The sequence below is a fragment of the Nansenia antarctica genome (genome assembly GCF_963989245.1).
Source record: "Nansenia antarctica genome assembly, chromosome: 14".
NCBI lineage: Eukaryota > Metazoa > Chordata > Actinopteri > Argentiniformes > Microstomatidae > Nansenia > Nansenia antarctica.
Window position 1 is genome coordinate 28,532,521 of NC_137684.1, and position 23,707 is coordinate 28,556,227.

The 23,707-nt window shown below is 44.4% G+C and overlaps 2 protein-coding genes across 2 annotated transcripts in view; one reads left to right on the top strand and one right to left on the bottom strand.

Annotated features, from left to right (window-relative positions):
- madd (MAP-kinase activating death domain) overlaps positions 1-5,484 on the top strand; it is a 52,970-nt gene extending 47,486 nt beyond the window's left edge. Inside the window, exons 35-36 of the mRNA XM_080544968.1 lie at positions 4,823-4,869; positions 5,317-5,484. Coding sequence (XP_080401094.1) covers positions 4,823-4,869; positions 5,317-5,433 — 164 coding nt within the window. The 3' untranslated portion in view covers positions 5,434-5,484. The remainder of the gene's footprint in view (positions 1-4,822; positions 4,870-5,316) is intronic.
- A 1,774-nt stretch (positions 5,485-7,258) lies between these two features.
- Positions 7,259-23,707, bottom strand: part of bbox1 (butyrobetaine (gamma), 2-oxoglutarate dioxygenase (gamma-butyrobetaine hydroxylase) 1) — a 32,298-nt gene continuing 15,849 nt past the window's right edge. Inside the window, exons 4-8 of the mRNA XM_080545084.1 lie at positions 20,586-20,784; positions 13,350-13,455; positions 12,495-12,691; positions 10,870-11,036; positions 7,259-10,048 (exon numbers count right to left, since the gene is read on the bottom strand). Of these exons, the coding sequence (XP_080401210.1) occupies positions 9,888-10,048; positions 10,870-11,036; positions 12,495-12,691; positions 13,350-13,455; positions 20,586-20,784 (830 nt within the window). The 3' untranslated portion in view covers positions 7,259-9,887. The remainder of the gene's footprint in view (positions 10,049-10,869; positions 11,037-12,494; positions 12,692-13,349; positions 13,456-20,585; positions 20,785-23,707) is intronic.

A 23,707-nucleotide genomic window follows, 5' to 3' on the forward strand; every position in this document is an offset into this window, starting at 1 on the left:
GCGTCTCGACGGTTAACGTTGACAAAAAGCTCATCGTCAGGGTGTCAGTGAACTGCCCATTGGATGTGAAACGTTGCTTGCTTATCTGAGGGAAGAGAGTAGTACATCATGTGTACTCTAGGGGGTGCTAGAGTGGGCTAGTGTCAGCGTGACAGTTGAGTCAGGTGTGAACAGTAGTAGTAGTGTCTGTCTTTGGGTAGCGTTGTCCAGTAGACAGTCAGCTTCAATCACACACATGCGTATTTAGTTCTTCTTACAGGATAGGTTTAATTTCTATTAACTTCCCATTCCAAATTGAGTGGGATGTGATGCCATCGTTCAGAGCAGAGCTGAGCTACAGGGAGGCGTTTAAGGTGAAGCATGTCGTTATGGGCGTTGCTCCCCCCTCTGGCCACATTGAACATTTTGAAATGTACATGCTATGCTTTCTAACCCATATAAATATAACATAGGTATGGAAAGGCCAATGCTTGACCTCAACACGGCCATTAAGCACTGTTTTAAAGCTCAAAACGACATGCTAGACCTTTAAACTCTCATTCAGAATTAGGATATGGAAGTTGTCGGTGGTCTAAGAAGGATATGACTTAAAGGCATGGTTTAGACTTAAAGGGATGGTTTAGCTAAGAAGGATATGACTTAAAGGGATGGTTAAGCTAAGAAGGATATGTCTTAAAGGGATGGTTTAGCAAAGAAGGATATGTCTTAAAGGGATGGTTAAGCTAAGAAGGATATGACTTAAAGGGATGTTTTAGCTAAGAAGGATATGACTTAAAGGGATGTTTTAGCTAAGAAGGATATGACTTAAAGGGATGGTTAAGCTAAGAAGGATATGACTTAAAGGGATGGTTTAGCTCATCTTCGGTTCTCCGAAATCGACTTTGTTACCGCAGCACTGGTAGCAGCTCTTGACTCCAATAGACTTCCTCATAGAATCAAGGGCGAATATGTGATAGTATCTAATAGTATACAGCCGCCATTAAACTTTGTTTGAAGTTTCTCTGACAAGATGTAATGTATGCATGTAATGTAATTAATGTAGGCTAAACATACTAACTTAGGGTCTGTTGGAATTCTGTCTATTGAAGACAGAGCTAGTACTAACTTGTAATAAAAAATAATTTAATCAATAATAATTACACTGCTCAAAAACATTAAGGGATCACTTAATCATCACAGTTTAACACCAAGTCAATGAGACGTCTGGGATATCGATCTGTCCAGTTAGGAAGCGTAAACGACTGTTAATCAATTTCACCTGCTTTGGTGCAAATGAAAGTGACAACAGGTGGACAGGAGAGGCAACTGCAAGACAACCCTCAAAAAGGAAATGGTTCTGCAGGAGGTGGCCACAAACCATTTCTCTCTCCTTATCCTTCCTGACTGATTTTTCTAGTTTAGCATGTTGCTAGTGCCCTTGTCACTACCTGCAGCCCATTCAGGTTGCACAGGTAGTCCAGCTCCTCCAGGATGGCACATCCATACAGTGCTGGCACAAGAAGGTTTGCTGTGTCTCCCAGCACAGTCTCATGACCTTAGAGGAGATACCGGGAGACGGGCCGTTACACGAGGAGAGCTGGACAGGGCCGTAGAAGGGCAACAACCCAGCAGCAGGACCGTATCTGCTCCTTTGTGCGAGGAGGAACAGGAGGAGCACTGCCAGAGCCCGACAAAATGACCTCCAGCGGGCTACTCGTGTGCATGTTTCTCACCAAACTGTCAGTAACAGACTCCATGAGGGTGGCATGAGGGCCTGACTTCGTGTAGTGGGACTTGTGCTCACAGCCCAGCACCCTGCAGCTCGATTGGCATTTGCCAGAGAACACCAGAACACCAGAACACTAGAACACAGAGAACACTAGAACACTAGAACACCAGAATCGGCAGGTTCGTCATTGGCGCCTCGTTCTCTTCACAGATGAGAACAGGTTCACTCTGAGGACATGTGACAGACGCGAAAGAGTCTGGAGACGCAGTGGCGAACGTTATGCTGCCTGCAACATCATCCAGCATGACCGGTTTGGCGTGTCGGTGATGGTCTTGAGAGGCATATCCTTGAAGTGTTCCCTTAAGTTCTTGAGCAGTGTAATAATAGATGTTTGCCTTTCAGAGCTACTAACGTTTAGCCTGTGCTGCGGTAGAGAAGTCTAGAAACTTGTACTCCTGGCCTGGCTTTCACTCCTGACAACTCGGGGTAAGATGATATTTCATCTAAACATGAAAATAGGCTGAAAACATCCCTTGAAGATTATAGAGAAAAGTTGTTGTCCTCGAAGGAAAATAGATCTGTGTATTTGAGCATTAAGTAACATTTTTATATGACTGAGGTTGAATTAGAATACTTATTGGTAAGCGATATGTCGACAAATACTAGCTTTTTGCAATTGGTACAGTAGAAGCAACCAGGAGAAAATTTTTTTGCAGGAGGAACATTGGAGAGTAACATTACAAAAAAACATTCTACTTACTGCCCCAGCCCTTCTGATATTCCTCTACAGAGACTGGGCTTATGGGAAATGTAGTTGTTCATAGCAGTCCCTGTTGTAAGACAGAGGGTAGACTGTGACAGTGGGTTTAGACTTCTCATCATATCGTTGGAGACCTAGGAAGGCTGTAGATTTCAGACAGCTCCGGTGCAGTATTATTGCAAGGAAAGGTCTGCACCTGCAAGGTCCAGGGTCATGCTGTAGCCTAGCCTGTAGCCTAGCGGTAGCCTAGCTGTAGCCTAGCCTGTAGCCTAGCCGTAGCCTAGCCTAGCCCCCAGCCCTGGGTTACTGCCGTGTCTCTGTGCTGCTTTTTGTAAAGTGTTACCCTCATCTATGCCGCTATGAAAACCTTCATTCTCCAGCAGGTAAAGTGCTGTCACCTTTCTCCTCTCTTCTTCACCTTCCCCCCCCCCCTCCCCATGTAGCGCACTCCCTCCCTCCCTCCTCCCCCATCTCCTTCCATCTCTCATTTCTTCTCCCATATTCTTTTTGCAGAATCCCTCTCTTTTTCCCCTCACTCTGTACCCTCTGGCTGCGTTTCTGTGCCTGTGTGGTGGGGGAATAGAGAATTTGAACCCTACCCCCCGCCCCCCAACCCCCTACCCTCCTTCCATATCTCTGCCCCCCCTCTCTCATAGGTCTCACAGTTACTAATGAAAGGTCTGTCTGTCCTCTGACAGAGTCTAACCTTGGTCTAGGGATGTGGTGGTCCTCTGAGCTGCTTCACTGTGATGTCTTTATGCTTTCGGTTTCTTGGTTAACGCTGATTTCCCCCCCCCCCCGATTACGTCCTTCCTCTTTTCCTTTCTCCACATTAGTTTTTTTTCTTCTTCTGTCGTTGCAGTAAACCTTTTGCTCTCACCACGTGCTCTTGTGATGTGTGCGTCTCTTTGTTTTGTGTTTCTAAGCCCATCCCTATGGTTTCTTGCTTTCATTTCCGTGGGCCACGTATGTCCTTCTTGACAAACATCATCATTTTGATGCCCTTGATTCACGTGGTTTTGCTGACGCAAACGGTTGAATCTATTCACCAAAGCAAAATAATGTATTTTGAGTTTTGGGGGGCAGGATAAAGCAAATTTAAAAGCATCATTGTCTCTGTTTAACAAGTTAGAAACCCCCCGTGGCCAGATCGGGTCAAATACATTATGTGCCACTAGGATACATTGGAAACCGTTTGGCTACACCTGGCCCTTATTATGGCTAGTAGGGATGTAACGATAATCTCAACTGACGATTTGTTACGATTTACGATACCGGGTTCGCGATACGATTTTCTCATGATTTCTTTTAACGAAATGAGATTGCAGACGAATTATGACTGAAAAACATTCTTTAATTTATTTCTCAAGACAAAAACTACAAAATACTGTATTTTCTTAAAGAATCCACTTTTATTTCTGAGCTAGGGTATAACTGCAAAACACAAACTATGCAGTGGTTACATCCCTAATGGTTAGACATGAATATGTTTCTAATATAAAGGCTAGCCCTATCAGGGGTAAAGCTAGACGTACAGTAGAGGTGGGAGCACTCGTAGTTTTTCAGCCTTAACACTAGAAGAGCCCGATCAAATTTCAGGATCCTCCTTTCATGACTTGTCCTAGATATGTGCGTTCTACCACCCAGTATCCTTACATTGTCAAAAATCACTTCAGATTAAGATAGTATAAAGCTGTTTTGCAGTTTTTCTGTGTAGGAGGCAGGCTAATCACCTAGTGATCTCTGTGTGTAAATAGCAGATTTACATTCTAAAAAGGGGGTCTATTTGACCCCCAAGGCGGCTCTACTAGTAGGTAAAATAGGCACGGCTGTTGTAGTGTTAACAGTGTCCTGTAGATAACAGTGTAGTAACAGTGTGCGTGAAGAGAACATCCACAACAATAGCAGTACGCTTGTTATTGGGCTCTTATGCTAAGCCAGCCAGTCGTGTCCAAACGTATAACCTTTCAGATCAAAGCCCTCCAAAGCAAGTCACCGAACATTATGTCAAGGAACGTAACCTTCGAGACAGTTCAGTTCAGTCTCACAGTCTGGCATATGCAGTTTTTCTGTGTAGGAGGCAGGCAAAAAAAAAAGTGATCTCTGTGTGTAAATAGCAGATTTACATTCTAAAAAGGGGGTCTATTTGACCCCCAAGGCGGCTCTACTAGTCTCGCAGGTGGACTCTCTTGGCCCACAGCCTCTTTTGCAACCCTCTTTCATAGTGTGAAACTCTTATCACATGGCACTTCCCCCTGCAACCCTAGCTCTCTCTCTCTCTCACTCCACCTAACGGGGGGGTAACCACTCCTGTTGAATCCTCTGTTTTGTCTCTTGCACCTGCGGTTCTGCAGTTCCTGAAACTAAAGAAGTGGTGATCCACAAGTACAAGACTCCCATGGTGAGTGATCCGCTCCTTTCTCTGGCTGCTAATGTATGCTAACGCTAATGTTAAGGTCTTTAATAGCCACCAGGTCTGTGTTTTACCATTTTTTTTACATTAACATTTTAGCCATTTAGAGATTACAGGGAGATTCCCTCCTGGAGTAACTTAGGGCTAAGTGCCTTACTCAAGGGCACACTGGTGATGTTCCCAGGTCCACATGTCGAAGTGTCCTTGGGCAAGACACTGAACCCCAAATTGCTCCAAGTGAGCGGGCCGGCCGGCGCCTTGCATGGTAGCTTGCCGCCATTGGTGTGTGAATGTGTGTGTGTGAATGGGTGAACGAGAGGCCGTTGTAAAGCGTTTTGGATAAAGGCATAGCTATATAAGCGCAGTCCATTTACCATATTACCATAACACTGTCCACCTCAAGCTCTGTCTCTCTCTCTCTCTCTCTCTCCGCAGGCGAATCAGATCTGTTACTCCGTCCTCTGCCTGTTCTCCTACGTGGCGGCCGTGAAGGGAAAGGAGGCCGAGGGCGGCAAACCCAAACTGCTGTCTCCCAGACCCCTGCCCAGCTAGTCTACACACCCCCACCGTCTCTCCCCCTCTACCCACCCCACCCCACCCCCCCCTCCCTCCGTACCTCCGTACCTCGCACTCTGCAACCACTCGGCATCCCAATCCGATGACACATTTGACTTGTGACAATACCATACCTACTTAAGCACACAACCTTGTACTTTTTGCCCCCTTAAGTACATCGTTAAAAAAAAAAAAAAATACCCCTCTAAGGTGTGTAAATAGATATTTATGAACCTGGCAATGTTACGTACACACACAGTTCCCTAAACCACTGCTTCTGGTCACCACATAGACCCAGCCTGTGGTCGGTCCTGTGGCTGTACAATTGCTTGTTCTTCAAGAGGGAGATATGGTGTGTGTGTGTGCGTGTGCGTGTGTGTGTGTGCGTGTGTGTGCGTGTCCCACACACTTCTTTGTTCTTCTTGGTGACTGTATCTGTCTTCTCTCGTCCCTGCTGCCACGGTCTTACTGGTTGTTTTTAATGGAAAAGGAGACAGAGAGAGAGAGAGAGAGAGCAGAGGAGGGGGGACTTGAGGTGCTAGCTTGCATGCAGGTCCCATGCACAGCCCTACGAGTCTAAGAGAGCACCCACCCACCCACTCCTCTCCTCCACCCTCTATGACTGTGTGATGATTATTCTGTGTGATCCATGGTACTACTGTAAGACTCCAGTCTGTCCAAGTCTAAGAGAAACGTTTTAAAAGCATCTTACAGTGCGGGGTGCCGCTGCAGAACACTGCATGGTATATGCTTTTTAAAGGTTTCATTATTTTGAACCCTAAATACTGTGAGTGGTCCAAGATTGTGTGTTATCTTAAAAACGTTGCCCAGTGAGGCTAAACTACTGTTCTAGTTCTACTGTAAAATTATTTGTCTGTGGTCAGTCCGCTATATTGAATTGCATGTTACTATGGAGAAAGAAAAACATATTTAAAAAAGAGAAAACAAAAAATGCTGTACATTTCACGTAAGAATATGTTACCAAACTGTGGTTTATTCACTAGATGTGCAATACTTTACGTAGTTAGCCAGTGCCAGTCAGATCATTGTTCTGATAAGAAAAAAGAAAAAAAACCTAAAAAAAAAAACTCAGCTATTCTGGCTTTCGTCGAGTGAAGAATGTAACAATGGACATCATTGTCTTACATGGTGAGTGAAGTCAAACGGATGACATATTGTTAAGTGCAAAATGACTGTATTTGGAGATTCTTTGTTCTTGAGGTGTAAGCCTGCTGTCGAGCCCTGCTGTCGTGGTTTCGTTTATCGGGGAGATGAGTCAAGTCTTAACGTTGTCTGTATTGTAATAGGAGATGAGTCAAATCTAGCCCCATTGCTACCCTGCTGTAAGTTCCACACTTTGACTGTGTGCGTGCGTGTGTGTGTGTGTGTGGGTGTGTGTATACACACACCTACGTTCATGCCGTATACCGTCTCTCCAGATCAGCAATATATGGATAATACAGCTATATCATTGGGAGACTGTTTTTATGTTGATGGCTTTTATTTTTTTGAGATGAAAGTGTGTGTGTGTGTGTAAGGAACATACTGTTACAACTTCCATGAGGCAATTGTTTTAGACATTCCATTCTTGAGAATGAAGACGTATGAAGGTGTGGAGAGTGTTGGTTTGGTTGAGAGGAAGGGACAGTTAAGTGTCTCCAAAACAGTTGTAAGATGGGACCAGACTCCGGGGTACCGTTTCACTGGACCAGAGTTAGAGAACGTTAGGAAACTGGATGATTTGAAAGCGACCCTGTCATTACGCTAGCCTGCTGCTGTCAAGAGAGAGAGAGAAACACATTCAATGAGACGGGTGTACATATTTCAGTGTTTGGAAGAAAAATATTTATAGAACATGTACAGCTTTGGCAATATCAAAATAAAAGTTGTCCAATCTGAAGCACCTCTATTGTGGTCATTATTTTGCCACCACATTTGCATGATCTCTGTCCAGCAATTTTGCAGTATTGGATACTGAAGATCTACCTGAACATTCATTCTCAAAGCTGGCGTTAAGGTCGAGCATGTTTACCTTTCGATTGTTTATAACAGGGTTCCCGCGCTGGTCTTAAAAAGCCGTAAAGTCTAAAATCCAGAAAACAAAATTCTAAGGCCTAAAAATGTCTAGAATTTCAGTTCTTGTCTAAAAATGAGGTGCTTGGTCTTAAAAATGAGATCCTGCAAGGAAATCAGTCCGACCACATCTATTTACGCGGAAACGAATCAAGCTGGAACAAAAGAAAATGACAATTCGCTTCCTTTTTTGTCTGTATGGCAGTGAAATCCCTAATTTCATCACCTCGAGGATGACAAAAAGCTATCATATGGTGTCGCGAATAGGTCCAAAATTATATTCAACGAGGTCTAAAAAAGGCCCAAAAGGTCTTTAATTTGACGTGTTGAAACTTGTAGGAACCCTGTTATAAGGATATGCACATATTTGCAGCCAAAACATATCATATCTATGTTTTCAATTTCCAGTGTGGCCACAGAGTGCAAAGTACAAAACGATATGCTGCACCTTGTAAGTGGTACAAAAGAGTAATCATCATGAATTTGGTTATGTTACCATTCATTCCTACATTGACAATCTGAAGTTAATCTGCAAATTTGTAATGGAACCAACTGCACACGATTCGCTGCTTTCGCTATGCTACACTGACTTGTTTAAAGATGTAAACATGAAAGGAAAATATATATATAAACATGAAACAAAATAGTAATCTACAACATGTTGTATTCATGGCTAATCAGCAGGCATTCTGAAGTTAGTAAAAAGCCACAGTGAAGTTTTTAAAAAATATCTCAAAATGACATTTGAATTTGTTCTACAGGACAGGGTTAAGGATAATCTTCAAAGGGACTGACAAAAACTAAATTTACATTTCTTGGGCCTTGTTAAGTCGTGACGTGTTTCCGGGTCCAACGTTGGCTGAGGCGCTCTCTTCGAAATGCCGCAGTAATAATAATAATTCATCATATTTCTATAGCGCTTTTCCGAGGCTCAAAGACGCTGGCAATATGGGGAAAACGGGAAAGTGCTGTGTCCCTTGTTGTATGAATAGATCCGAGTCTTAAAAAAACGATTGAACTGTCATTCTACCGCTGTAGTACACTGGTACTCTGGTGCTTTAGTACACTGGTACTCTGGTGCGGGGAATTTTTTATTTGGACCCGGAAATTGCTAAACGCCACGCGTGACGTCAGACTTAACAACCGAATAGGGCTAGTCCTAGGCCTAAATTCTGTCTAGGAAACCGCAAAGTATCCCTCTATCAAAAGACCCAGGCTCAGCACCAGGTCATTTATTAGGCCGTGTTCACACTTGACTCCTTTTTTAGAAAAAACAAGTCAAGTGTGAACAAGTGCATATCTCTATTTACAATATCTCAAATTTTTAAGTGCCTGATCATAGGATTTTGTAGCACAAAGAACTGGGTGATTCTACTGGTTAGCTAGCTTATTGCATTGGTGGCTTACTACTGGGGACAAAGTGACAGGTAGGTAGAACGTGTTCAGGGTTTTCCTCAAGATAAGGCTTAGGAGGTGAAGTGTAGCTGAAGCTACGAAAGTGCTACGAAAAATGTTAAGACATTGAGAACTATCAGATGGGCTTCAAAGGCCCATACCAGCAAGTTGTACTTCCTGGCTTTAAAAACACCGAAAGAACGGAAGCACAGACTGGTGACGTTAGTCAGTCATGGAGCTATTTGGGAAAGTAATGCCAGATATAGCGAGGTGCGTCTCAATGAGTCTAATGTGTTTTAAGAGGATCGCAGACATAAAAGAACAAGTACAGATAAAATAAAACAGTAAAAGACCTCAGCTTGAGAACAGCTCTATGAAGAAAAGCTCCATAAATGTACAGTACTATAAGCTCGTCAGTCCAACTGGCCAAGAGTTTGAAACCTGCTTAATTGTATGCCTGCACCTTTAGATGAGAACGCTAACACAAACATAGACACCACGCCTCTGTTGTACAACGTTTAGCAACATCTTCCTGTGGCTTTAGTGAAGATTACATCAACCCAGTCAACAAAGAGTCCAAAAGACGTCCTCAGGGAAGCCGGAATGAGGGTTCAGATGACGTCTTTCTAGGACGTCCAGATGACGTCTTTAGGACGACTTATGGACTACAGAAGACGATTCTAGAAAGACGTCATCTGAACCAGATTCTGGCTTCCCTGAGGACGTCTTTTGGACTCTTTGTTTACTGGGAATGATCGACGATTACACAATCCTTCTCCATAAATCATGATTTAGCTCTTTTTTCCCCCCACAAACTTTGCTTCCACATTTCTTGCACTTTGCCCACCACCAATTCTTCTTACAGACTGGCATTCTGCTCCCCCTCATAGGGGTAGCGCCCCTGTCTTTCTTATTTTTGTTGCTCCAAATTCCCATCAAGGCTCTTCTACAGACAGTGTGAAGGGGGAGGGGCTTCTGCAGACCTAGCTCTCCCCGTGGACAGACTTGTGGAGGATCCGCAGGCGGGACATGACCTCGTCCCAGTCCAGGTACGCCCCCTCCAGGTGTCTCACTCTGTCTGGGTGGGTGATGTACGACTTCCTCCCGTGGAGCAGGCGCCAGTTATCAAATGTGACCACGTCACCTGGAGGAGGAGGGGGAGGAGGGGGAGGAGGGGGAGGAGGAGGAGGGGGAGGAGGAGGAGGAGGAGGAGGAGGAGGAGGAGGAGGGGGAGGAGGAGGAGGAGGAGGAGGAGGAGGAGGAGGAGGAGGAGGAGGAGGGGGAGGAGGAGGAGGAGGAGAAGGGGGAGGGGGAGGAGGAGGAGGAGGAGGAGGAGGGGGAGGGGGAGGGGGAGGAGGAGGGAGGGGGAGGAGGAGGAGAAGGGGGAGGGGGAGGAGGAGGAGGAGGAGGGGGAGGGGGAGGGGGAGGAGGAGGGAGGGAGGGATACACCGATTCAGTACACCTTACACAAATATTTCATCATGAAAACAACTGAGTACGCTGACTGGTGAGATATGGAACACTTCAACATGTTGGGGCCTCCTACTGTCACCAACAACAAAGGGTCATAATAATATTTTTGATATTCATAATAATACTTTTGATATTCTGTTTATTTTTTATGTTGACCAGATCCAGAGCAGAGAGTTTTGAGTACAATTAAGTTTGTTCAAAGTATTATTTGCAACATACAACAAACACCCTCTGGAACTCTCTCCCCACAGCGATCCGCAATGCCCCTGCCCCTGGACACTTTTAAATCAGCCCTCAAAACCCACCTGTTCTCTAAGGCCTTTGGCCTCTAGTCTAGTTTGTGACTCTCACTGTCTTTGTTTCTTTGCTTTGTTTTTCTGTTCTGTCTGTCTATGAAATCTGTTAAGCGTCCTTGGGTTTGAGAAAGGCGCTATATAAATCTAAGATATTATTATTATTATTTTTGGGGTCTATTTGAGTGTTCATACTGACCAGGCTCCATCCTGTAGGTGACCACGTTCTCGGGCCGGGTCATGAGCTGCACGTAGTCTTTCAGGGCGCTGTAGAAGGCCTGGACCTGGTGCAGGGGCAGGTCCAGCACAGAGTCCCTGGTGGCGTTGTTGTAGTTGATCCTCTCCACGCGGCCCTCCCTGTCCACACTGATCAGAGAGGGACGGGAAACACACCAAAAGCCACTCCATTAAACAGGGTTCCTACAAGTTTCAACAAGTCACATTTAAGACCTTTTTAGACCTTTTTTTTTACCTCTTTGAATAGAATCTTTGACCTATTCGCGACACCATATGATAGCTTTTTGTCATCCTCAAGGTGATGAAATTAGGGATTTCACTGCCATACAGACAAAAAAGGAAGCGAATCGGCATTTTTGGGGGTTCCAGCTTGATTCATTTCCGCGTAAATAGATGTGGTCGGACTGATTTCCTTGCAGGGTCTCATTTTTAAGACCTAGGACCTAATTTTGGGACCGAATAACTGAATAAGGGGCCTTTTTAGGCCTTGTAAATTGGATTGCTGGATTTTAGACTTTACGACTTTTCAAGACCAGCGCAGGAACCCTGATTAAAAGTACAATTTAGTCCCCAGGATTGGAACATCTAGGAACCAGACCGAATAATTCTTCCTTTTTCTTGCATGATGACTGCCAATGGCCCCTGGCCTGAGCTTAGATGACTGTTTCCTGCTATGACTGGCGGATAGATGATTCACTTACTTAGTCAAATGTATTTGTTGTAAGTCGCTTTGGATAAAGGCCAAATGTCTATGTAAATGTAATCTAAATGTTCAGCCAAACCCATGAAGCATGTCAGACAATATCAGAAGTGTATCACAAGCTGAACCAAGAATTGTTTTTAGATAATGATATAAATCAGGGAGCTATCAACGTCTTGTCAGAGGTGATGTTTAATTAAATTTGCTCAGTGTATGTCCAGTATGTCCACTGTGACCTGTTTTATGTTGTCATCAATCACTTACAGGTCGACTTCTAACAGCGAAGACGGAAAGAGCCTTTCTTGTTCCCGTTCTGGGCAGCAGATGGCGATGTCCTACAATTGTCTAAATCCATAAAGTGTAAAGGTTCCAAAACAATGCCATGTTTTTAGAGGACCCTAACCCTTGTAAAGGACATGTTCATGTATGTTTATATCAACCTGTGCTAACCCTATGTAACAGGGTTAGAAATGTACTTATGCAATATTATAAGATTTTCACCTAAATAAGTTATAGATGTAGTAATCCTAAAGTTAGAAGTGACCTCTACTGGTGAGAAAGTGCATCTGAGCTTTTTCAGTTTGTAAAGCGTATTTTGAGTGTCTAGAAAAGTGCTATATAACACATTCACACACCAATGGCGGCAAGCTACCATGCAAGGCGCCGGCGGGCCCGCTCACTGGGAGCAATTTGGGGTTCAGTGTCTTGCCCAAGGACACTTCGACATGTGGCCAGCCGGGGGCTCGAACCGCCAATCTGCCAACCTTGCAATCATTAGACGGCAGCTCTACCTCCTGCGCCACAGCCGCCCCTTAAGTCTAATATATTATTATTATTATTATTATTATTATTTTGATAAGTCTGGGGAGGGGGCGGGGCTTACTCACTCAATGATGTGGTTCTTGGACTGGACCATGAAGTCACAGTAGTCGGCCCCGGTGTCGAAGAAGTCCACCCGCAGGGAGGTGAGGGTCCTGAAGGCCTCGGGGTTGTCTCTCCGCAGACGCTCGGCCATGTGGAACCCGTCCACCACCTCGCTGTCCCCCCCCTCCCGCGCCTGACTCAGGCAGTGCAGGAACTGCACCTGGAAACATAGGCAAGGCAAGGCAAGGGATGTTTATTTGTATAGCACATTTCATACAACAGGGACAATTCAAAGTTCAAAGTGCCAACCTTCAAATTCAAGGTTTTTAGCTTAGATTTAAATCTTTTAAGGGTTTGGGCCTGTTTGATTTCTTCAGGGAGTTTTGTTCCAGGAGCATGCGGCAGCGTGACTGAAAGCTGCTGCACCGTGTTTTGTTTTTTACTCTTGGAATTATTAGCTGATTTGTCTCAGCTGACCTTAGGGACCTTGCGGGAATATAGGGTGGGAGGAGATCTGTATTATGTATTTTGGTCCAAGACCATTTTGTGATTTGTATGTAATTAGGAGGATTTTGAATTCAATTCTCTGAGAGACTGGTAGCCAGTGCAGGGATCTCAGGATTGGTGTATGTATATTGCTGTATGTAAACATACTCACCTTACAGTATGTACCTACTGGATGTAAACATACACACCTTACAGGACACTTACAGTATCTTACTGTACAAGACTTGTACCGTTAAGGATGGTCATACTTCACCACCACCGTGTGTGTGTGTGTGTGTGTGCGTGTGCGTGTGCGTGTGCGTGTGCGTGTGCGTGTGCGTGTGCGTGTGCGTGTGTGTGTGTGTGTGTGTGTAGTGTGTGTGTGTACTCACTCCAGGTGGGTTGTGCAGCGCTGGGTAATCTGAATGGAGGCTGAGTTTGCCGGAGGTGTAGGCCACGTTGTTAGCGTCCGCTTTGTCCTTGACCTGCCATGTGTGCCTGGAGACAAATTATTATTAAGTCATCATTTCAAAATCAAACAAAGCGTTTGCTAAATTCCCCCCCGACCATGAAACGGTCCCTGTGTCAATGTCTTTTAAATAAAAATACAAAGGGGAAAAAACAACACTGAATGAAGAACAGATTCAGATTCTGATCTCAATGTAATTGTTGAACAAAGAACAGACCTGCCGTGGCCCGGCCGTGAGCTGGCTCCAGCCCAACCCAAACTAGTTGCGTGATTGTATGACTAGCGAAAGGAATTCTGAAGTTGAGGGTACAGTATTAAGTTTGGTAATGAGCTAGCCAGCTGATCTACCCTACGGTGCGTGTGTGATGTGGACTCCTCCGATATATAAAGCTGCAATTTGTCAGATAATCATTTTGGTGGATGTGGATATTCTAGACAACTTTGGCTGCTTGTGAGATAAGCTACAAATGAGGCTTGGATCTCTTTATAGACTTTATAAAAAACGTTTTTCTTTTAAAGTTGGTGACTAGGCAGCAGTTTCCCATGTTATCTTAACGAGGGTAAAAGGGAGTTTGGTCATTCTGTTCTGTTTCAGGAAGTAACTGAGAGATGGGACGCTAGGTTTATAATAATAATAATAATAATAATAATAATAATAATAATAATAATAATAATAATACATTAGACTTATATAGCGCTTTCCTAGACACTCAAACACACTTTACAAACTGAAAAGATTGAGTAGTAATAATAAAAAAGAAACAACAAAAAGGAATAAAAGAAAGTATAGGGGCCTAATGAAGGTACTGCTGGGGACACATGGGAAGGGGAGGGGGAGAAGGTTAACTGGTGAAGGCGAGCTTGACGATCTTAATAGTATCTATGACTACACTACACCGCCGGGCCAGGTCTTATACCCTTGTAGCTAGCTACCTGGTAGGATGTGAGCTAGGGAGGCTATAAACTGTGACACGGGGGAAAGCAGGGAAGTGCTATGACTATCCTTCTAGGATTTGTTAGTTAATTAGAGGCTGTTGATATAGTGTGTTAATTACACTAGGTCTCGCCGACGCAACGGATTTCGTGCCATTGTGCCTCTGCTGTAGTAAATATGTGCCCTGTTATTCTGCAGTGCTCCTTGAGTTTGCTATTCAAGACTCCAATGTTTGAAGACATAAATACTCTAGTCTTTTGGTTGCCAGCCATTTGCTTTCATCAACATGAGGTCATCTTCTGGCAGCAAGGTGCTTTTTTTCTTCCAACCTCAGCTCTTATTGAGTGCATCAGGTAATTCCTCTGGCTTAAAGTCCCTTGAATCGGCTTTGGAAACATTCCCCAGTCTCTCTCTGTCCTTGTGCAATCAGCACTGAGCTAGATCAGAACAACATCTTGGTGGGGGGAGTGTGCCAGCGACACTAAGCGTGTACAGTGGGGGGGAAATAAGTATTCGACACATCACAGAGCGAGCTTCCTGTATGAAAAACATAATCTCTTCACAATGGTCAGGTGGGATTCTGGCCCGTTCTTCAACACAGACACAGTCTTTAAATCTTGGAAGATTCCGGGGGCGTGAATTCCGCTGGTGAATCTTGATCTTCGGTTCCTTCCACAACTTTTTCTATTGGATTTAAGTCTGGCGATTGACTAGGCCAGTCCAACACCTTTATCTTCTTCCTCTTGAAGTCAAAGGAGAGATGTTTTGGATCGTTGTCCTGCTGGAAGATTCATTCGCATCTCATCATCATCTTGATGGATGCCAATAGATTCTTCTCAAGAACTTTCCGGTACATTCCACTTCCCTTCCATCATTTGGATTCCACCAGTACCATGTGAAGAGCAACAGCCCCATAACATGATGCTTCCACCTCCGAACTTCACTGTAGCTCTGGTATTTTTTAGGATCATATGCAACGTAATTTCTCCTCCTAACATGGTGTGGTGTTGTATTGTTGCCAAAAAGTTAAATTGTTGTCTCGTCTGACCTCACATGCTCTGCTCGAGTGGTCCTTGGCTCTTGGCCTACTCCTCTGGCTAACTTTCTGACTTCCTGGTCAGCGAGGAGCTCCTGTGGGTGGCTTATAATAAACATTCAGGAGTTGAGAAATCCATTGATAACTAGTGTCATTACTACGCTGCTCAACAATCTTGTTGCCAAGGTCTTGGCAGAGTTCTCTGCCTCTGCCCATCATGAGATGTTTCTTGCAGGAAAGCTTCTTGGTGACAAATGATTTGTAACTAACCCAGCTGATTCTAATTAGTACAGGTAGGAGAAGTCATTAGTGGCATAAGATGGTTTAGTGTTTTTTTTCTTACTATGTTCAATACCGTTTTCCTGTGTCATTCCACTTTATTATCTTTTTTATGGATTGGAATATGACCATTTCTTTAAATGTGTACCGTATTTTCCGCACTATAAGGCGCACTTAAAAGCCTTTAATTTTCCAAAAAAACGACAGTGCGCCTTATAACCCTTATAGCCAGGGGTGCACATAACTGGTGCGCCAGTGCGCATGCGTCGCCAAAATGCATGCTGCGCGGAAGATCAGCGGCATGAACGCGCTCTTGCGCACCAACAGCTGGAAGCGCTGGGAGAGGAACTTACTTCCTCAAAATCCAACTGCTGACTGCTGCATCACTGCAAGCCCCACTAAGTAACTATTTCCATATCTATGTCAGCCTCGAAAGTATCGTAACTTGTACTTTCATTCCGCGTATCGCGTATCGTGTATCGCACGGTTATCACGCCGACACGTGAATTCAGTCCCGAACGACTCGTCGCTAAAAGGAAAAACAACACCAAGGGTCCCTTGAAGGGACTTCACGTTTCTTTTCTCTGAAGCTTTCAAACGTTCAGACGTTTGTTTTACAGCTTCATTATCGCACCTCGACCCCTGACCCAGGGAATATGGTTGGGAATTCTATTAGAAAAAAAAGACTTTGTTGCACAATCAAAATAATGAGCTATTTAAAGTGATAGCCTACAACATCCTCTACCATGGTTGAAATTGAGGACAGTATTAACAGCAGTCAAGAGAGCAGTGATGATGATGATTAAGCTTGTAGCATAAATAAATGCTTAGGCTGTAACTTTTTGTTGAAAAGTTGATTTAAGTGTTTACAGAACAGAGCAGTGCTTAAAGAGATGTCAGTTGATTTCATTGTGTTTAAAGAACAGACATTCAGTTAGTGCTTAAAGAGATGTCAGTTGATTTCATTGTGTTTAAAGGAGTCTGACAGACTTTCATGCTTAAAGAGCAGTCATTTGATTTTGAATTTGTTTCTTTTGTTTTGCACACAATCATTTGTTCGTTCATCTTTATTTATGAATAAATGTTGTTTTGCTAATATAAGTTATCCATGTATCCCTTTTTTATCCATCCTGTGGGACGGGTCGTGACTCGCGAGCTCGGGGAGCACCAAGCAGCATCCCTAGGTGCTCCTCTGAGCACTGGCCCCAAAAAGTTATGTGCACCCCTGCTTATAGCCTTATATATGGATCAATTTGTTAGTTGGTTGATCCATACTGGTTTTACACGGCGCTCAAGGCGCTCTGTCAAAATGTTTCAGTACGACTGGTAAACTACAAAGCCGCACCGCTTGCAGCATTACGGTAATCAGTAAACACCGGTGTTGTGCTTACTCACAGTCCCACACCACAAGACCCCAAGTAAAGAAGACTAAACAGAGTTTCCGAGGGAACAAAGCGAGATGGCCACAGTTAGCCACAAATAGACACAGTTAGAGGACAAACACAGTTAGAGGACAAACTCGAACAGTGGGTTGTTGAACAGAGAGCCGCAAGTAGAAGCGTCTCTACAGTCACTATTCGAATGAAGGCAACAGCGCTAGCACGGGACATGAACATCGATGAATTTCGAGGCGGTCCTTCTTGGTGCTTTCAACTTGAAGTTTTAAAGTACCCACTCGATATAATAAACAACAGTTTAACGATCACTAAACACTTATAATGTGCAGTGTTTCCTCTACATGCATTTATTGGTGGCGGGCCGCCACGAATGAATTTCCTCCGCCACGAATTGATTCAGTCCAAAAAAAAATAAAAAGTTCTCAAAAAATAAAAAAAATTAAAAACTGAACATTTTAGCTGATTAAAATATATCTGATCCTAGATCAGTGCTATAATGGATGTTGACTAAAAGTGCACCTAAATCCACGCCCATCTCTCTCTAACCGCTGATCCAAAATCAGATTAATGACATTCAGTTGACGACGTGACACAAGGGCTCTTGATTGGTCTAAATGTGAACTGTGGTATTATTGTTATTGTGTACAGGCCACCGTAGTGACATCAGGGGGGTATTCCATCAACATCGCTAAAGGGAAAATCCAGGTTTAGTCTGATAAATCTCGCGAGAGTTCTTAAAAATATCCAGGCATATTCTGATAGGTCTCGCGAGAGTTATCAAAAATAAGCCAGGATTTTCCTTTAGCGACGTTGATGGAATACCCCCCAGGTCAGGTGGGCAGGTTACGACGAGACAACAAGAGACCGGTATTGTAGAGCTTACAGAGCGAGTTAAAATAAAGACACTTACGTTGAAATACAGAAGGACTCACATGTATGTTTAATAGAATAACACGACATGGTGTCAGAAGTCCTGTAAGTGAGTGTTAAGAGTTAGATCAGCCGACAAGTGTCATTTGAGCTCGTGACGGTGAGAAGGGAGAAGAAAAGATGGACGCTAATGCTAACGCGGGAGCAGCTGCAGTCCAGAGAACGGCGCCAGTTTCAAGTGCTACGTTAGCAGACATTAGCAAGTCAAAAAACTATTATTATGTGCCGTCACTTTAGCAACGACACAGTATTGTCAAGGGGAAAAGAAGGGGAGACGATTTTTTTATTGACAACGGAATTACATGCTGGAAAAACATGCAGCTAAAATTCAGGGAACATTTGGACAATAAGAGGCCTACTTCGTATTATATTATAGCTGATGATCTTTGTGTGTGTGTATGTGACTGTCAGTCACAAGTTTATATTCTGTATATTCATTTATTTATTTTTTGGGCCATCCTCTAGTTTTGGCTGTGATTAGGAAAAAAATAAAAAATAAAACGTTGTTTTGAGCGCGTGCGCGTTTCATGCGCGTGCACGCGGAAAAAATCGCGCGCTGCGCGCGCGGTCATGGCCATCCGCCACCATTGTAAAAATTCCTGGAGGAAACACTGATGTGTGTATTGGATTCATTATTCTCGTTTGCCGGAGGCTACCGGTAGGGTTGACTTGTAAACATACTTTCGTTTTAGCTCGTGTTCAAAAGCAAGAACTGTGTGTTCATCTTGTGATGTGTAGTTATGTGTTTTTAGTATGTCGATGTTCTCCCAGTATGTTGTCATGTTATTAAAATACAGTTTGGACCTTCGTAGCGATGTGTTTGGTTAGCAGCGTTCGTAGCTGTGGCTGCGTTCAGATTCAGAGTCACTTTTCTCCCATTCAGTGTTTGAGGTGAACCAACATTCAAATACGCCTGTCGTGTTCTTCAATCTTTCTCTGATTTGAATGTATGACAACACCATTTGAAAGCTTACAATCTGTAGTTTAAGCATGTGTAAAAACTGAAAAATTACGTTGCACATTTCACCAGGAGCTGTCACATATTGGTTGTTGGTTATAATTGTATAGCCTATTGGTTGTTTTCTGGTGTTTTATTGTTTTGCTCTGTTTGTAGTCTACTTGATGTATTTTTATCAGCTGTTGAATCACCACAGCGGTTAATCCACTAATAGAGATAATACCAGATTGAAAATGCTTTTAGCTAACTATTCTATAGCTCGTGGTCGCAGCTATTGTGAATTGCTATTCACGCGAGTCAGCTGTGAATCACCGCAGGTCCTTGACGCTTGTTGCAAAAATGGATGACGAACGGCTGATACTTGAGGTGGAAAAATATATTTTTTTTTGACAGTGGAGCAGGTAGAACATTGACGGTGAGAACGCTCAGGTGGAGCTTGGACCACGGGAAGTTGACACAACACCGATGGAGAGGTGACGCAACTCAGTAGGTGGAGCTTGGGCGTAACGCAACCCCAGTCAAACGTTTGACTGCAGTATTTTCTATTCTATGCGCTTTATAATCCGGTGCGCCTTATAATCCGGTGCGCTTTATAATCCGGTGCGCCCTGTATATGAAAACAGTTCTAAAATAGGCCATTCATTGAAGGTGCGCCTTATAATCCGGTGCGCCTTATAGTGCGGAAAATACGGTAGTCTGAATTTCATGTGAAAAGCTGCAATGGAAATATGTTGAATTGATGTATGTCCATGAAGCGTCACCAAACCATAAATGACAATTATCAGGATTTGGATGTCATATGCTTAATGCTCAGTGGAGAAACGAGTGTTGATTTATTGTGAATTTTGGGTCCTGCTTGCTTTTCCTAAAATGTTTGTAAATCTTTTAGATTTATATATACAATGATATAACAGTGGCTTGGCTAAGACTGGAGTAATACTTATAATAATTCATTATATTTATATAGCGCTTTTCCGAGGCTCAAGACGCTAACAATCTGGGAAAAACTGAAAACACAGAAACAACAAGCAACAGATAACATGAGCACATAGAACACAGAGTTAACGAACGGGGAACACAGTAACGGAACAATGTCCAGGGGGGGGAGGGGGTGGCAGGGTTAGGGGAGATGGTTAGGGGTAGGGGAGGTTGTATGCATGTCCAGGGGGGGAGGGGGGGTGGCAGGGTTAGGAGAGATGGTTAGGGGTAGGGGAGGTTGTATGCATGTCCAGGGGGGGGGGGGGGGGGGGGGGGGGTGGCAGGGTTAGGAGAGATGGTTAGGGGTAGGGGAGGTTGTATGCATGTCCAGGGGGGGAGGGGGGGTGGCAGGGTTAGGGGAGATGGTTAGGGGTAGGGGAGGTTGTATGCATGTCCAGGGGGGGAGGGGGGTGGCAGGGTTAGGGGAGATGGTTAGGGGTAGGGGAGGTTGTATGCATGTCCAGGGGGGGAGGGGGGTGGCAGGATTAGGGGAGATGGTTAGGGGTAGGGGAGGTTGTATGCATGGGAGAACAGGTAGGTTTTGAGGTGGGATTTAAAAGTGGAGAGTGAGGGTGAGTCTCAAGTCTCAAGTGGTTGAGGGATAGAGAAGTTCATCAACAGGGAGAGACCATCCCCTCATTTCTTACCCGTAGAAGGTGAGTCTCAGGTAGCCGATCCTCTCGCTCAGCCTGGCCACCTGGCCCTGCTCCACCGGCGCCCCCTTCAGGTAGACGATGCCCACGCGCCTCAGAGCCTCCAGCCACGCCAGGGCCGCCTTGTCGTCATGGAGGACCTCCTCGTAGCTGGCCGTGGGGATCCGCAGGCCAGAGTCCCAGTAGACACGCTCTGAGACGGAGGACAGACAGAGAATTGTTGGAATTAAAATCAGAATCGGTTCTTTTGTTGACGTTTTGCTCCAAGAAAGAGGAGAGATGTTCTCTATTGCACAAGTGGTATATTTATTGAATATCACACGTGTAGTACAGAGTTGCACCTTAACCTGAGGTCTCAGAATAAGGTGGTCTTCTTCAGATTACACTACATTATATACGTTCACAAGACACACAGTTCTTCCCCTTTTGGCCACTATGATGTAAGAGCTGAATGGCCTCTTAGAATGTTCTAAAACTATGAAAGGAGTGTTGGACAGGAGAACTGATAAGATATTTAACAACATGATTTAAGCAGCTGGTGCTGGAGAATGGACAATAGGACCTTTGAAAAATATATATCCTAACAGAACCCAGGTCTGGGTTAAGTACTCTCAAAGAGTATTTTAGGTACGGCACTTAAGATTTATAGCCGACACTTGTTTGGCAGACGTAATAATAATAACAACACGCAGCCCAGTTTGAAAGTATTTGACCCTGGCCTGCGAACTGATGCAGATATAAATATGACATCCTAGTTGAAGAGGAACGGGTCTCCTGTTACAGAGGAATGCTAATGTCTGTCATAGCGGTCTGTCAGGGAGCAGATATACTGTAGGTGACACGTTGTCATTTGTCCATTTCACTTTTAACTGACAAGTACAATAACGTTTGTTATAGGAAAGAATACTACTGGCTGTCCGAATAACTGCCTTTCAACAACGGGTCGATGCACAGAAGCTGATCGGTATGGCAGGGTTCCTACAAGTTTCAACAAGTCAAATTTAAGACCTTTTTAGACCTATTCGCAACACCATATGACAGCTTTTTGTCATCCTGCCGTAGCTTCGTTCGCCAATAATTTCTCTCAGGGGCAGAGAATTGGCATTTTTTGGGTTCCAGCTTGATTAATTTCCACGTAAATAGATGCGGTCAGACTGATTTCCTTGCAGGACAAGCTAATCTAATTCTTTAGACCTAGCACCTAATTTTTTTAGACCTAATAACTAAAACGTGTGCCCTTTTTAGGCGTTATAAATCGGATTGCTGGATTTTTGCCTTTAAGGCTTTTTAAGACCAGCGCGGGAACCCTGGACTCCAGATCGGTATGGGCTTTTGCAGAACAGAATGTCCTCCGTTGCCTCTAGTACTGCAACAATATAACCTCTCAGGTTGTTATCCAATGCAGGTGGACACACCAGCCTGTTCATCGCCCTGGCAACGGACAATGAACTTTACTGGGATGGAAAAACCTCCTCCCACCTCCCAAAACTAAACTTGAAAATAAACCTGGGCATGTTTGGGACTAGTACACCAGACACACACAGGCCCCTCTACTATCTGTACATATTGTGATTCTTCTGTGTCGATGGAACATTTCAGAGGTGGGGAGGGCCGGGGGCCAGCACGCCACGCTCGTTGAGGAGTGTGTATGTGTGAGACTGTGTGTGTGAGACTGTGTGTGTGTGTGTGTGTGTGTGTGTGTGTGTGTGTGTGAGACTGTGTGTGTGTGTGTGTGAGGATGAGAAGGAGTGCATTTCTTCGACTGACACCAGTGGAAAAAACCCTCCCACCCCTGCTCATCCAGCTGGCTCTCTCTGTCCTGTTTCCATCGAGCCTCTCCAGTGGCTCCTGCCGACACAGCTGCTGAGCACATTTGAGGTGGGGGGGGGGGGGGGGGGGGTGCGTGGGGGGGGGGGCCACGGGGATGTTTCACTGGCTCCGAACACTGCGTAGCTGTCTTCATTTGTTTGTTTGTGGCCTTCGTCGTCGTCTGCGCTTCTCACCCCCACGGCCACCTATTTTAACTGTTTGGAAGAAGCGAATCCAAAAGGGATTCTTCGTCGTCACCGCAAGGCAAGGCAGGGGAGACTACAAAGCTACAAAAGCTTGCATGAATTAATCATCCAATAACAAACCAGGGAATAACAAACCAGGGGGCAAAAGTACACAGCGTCTGAACCTCCCCAGTGGCGAGTCATCATCATTAAACTGGATTCGAGTCAGATGTGAGAAATCGCAGCTTTTTTGCCGGCTGCCTGAGCTCAACTGGTTTAACTTACTATAACACACCAACGGGCAGATGTCATGTAAACGCCATAGAATGACATTATTTTAAGTGACGTTAGCTGTTAGTAAGGGACTAGAGGGAGTGTGTGTCACTGTGTCAGGAGATGTCAGTGAGTACAGTGAGGATGTAGTCTCGTGAGCTTAGAATTCTAAGGTTCTATCTCCGTTTAGGGTAGTTCAGAGATATTGAGCGTCAAAGTTTTTACATTCCATTATGTTCTGTGAGATGGAACCTTTGTATTTTATGAATTACTAACTAAAAAATGTCAACATTTAAAAAATAACACCACACAGGCATTAATAAACACCTAATGGATCAGATTATGTAAAAAACTAAATTTTGACCAAAAATGGAGATAGAACCTTATAATTCTAATGTCACACTATGCCAAAACATTCTTTCTTGGCTCTGTTGTGATGTCACCACATGAGAGATGTCAGTGAGTACAGTGAGTGTGTAGTCTGATGCAGGAAGGATGCTGTGGCTGGACTATCGCTCTAGGGAAAGACACCGAGCCTTCTTCTCCTCAGCTGCAAACATGAGTCATGGAGACAGACACACTGACACACTCTACTACCCCTGACTTCACCCACAGCAGGCTTTCCGATCCTCCCCTCCCGAGGTTAAACGTGCCCTCTGTCAGGATAGGGTCAAAAGGTCAAGTACACCAATCCCCTTGTTAAAACCTTTTTAGGAGGGTTCGGACAACACTAAGATGCTGTTAAAGTCTGGCCTGGGTCTTTTAACGTCACCCGAGACACAAGAGAGGCTAAGAACGCGGAAGTAGGGCAAAGGTCGTGTTCCAATCCTTACAATTACTCCCATAAAA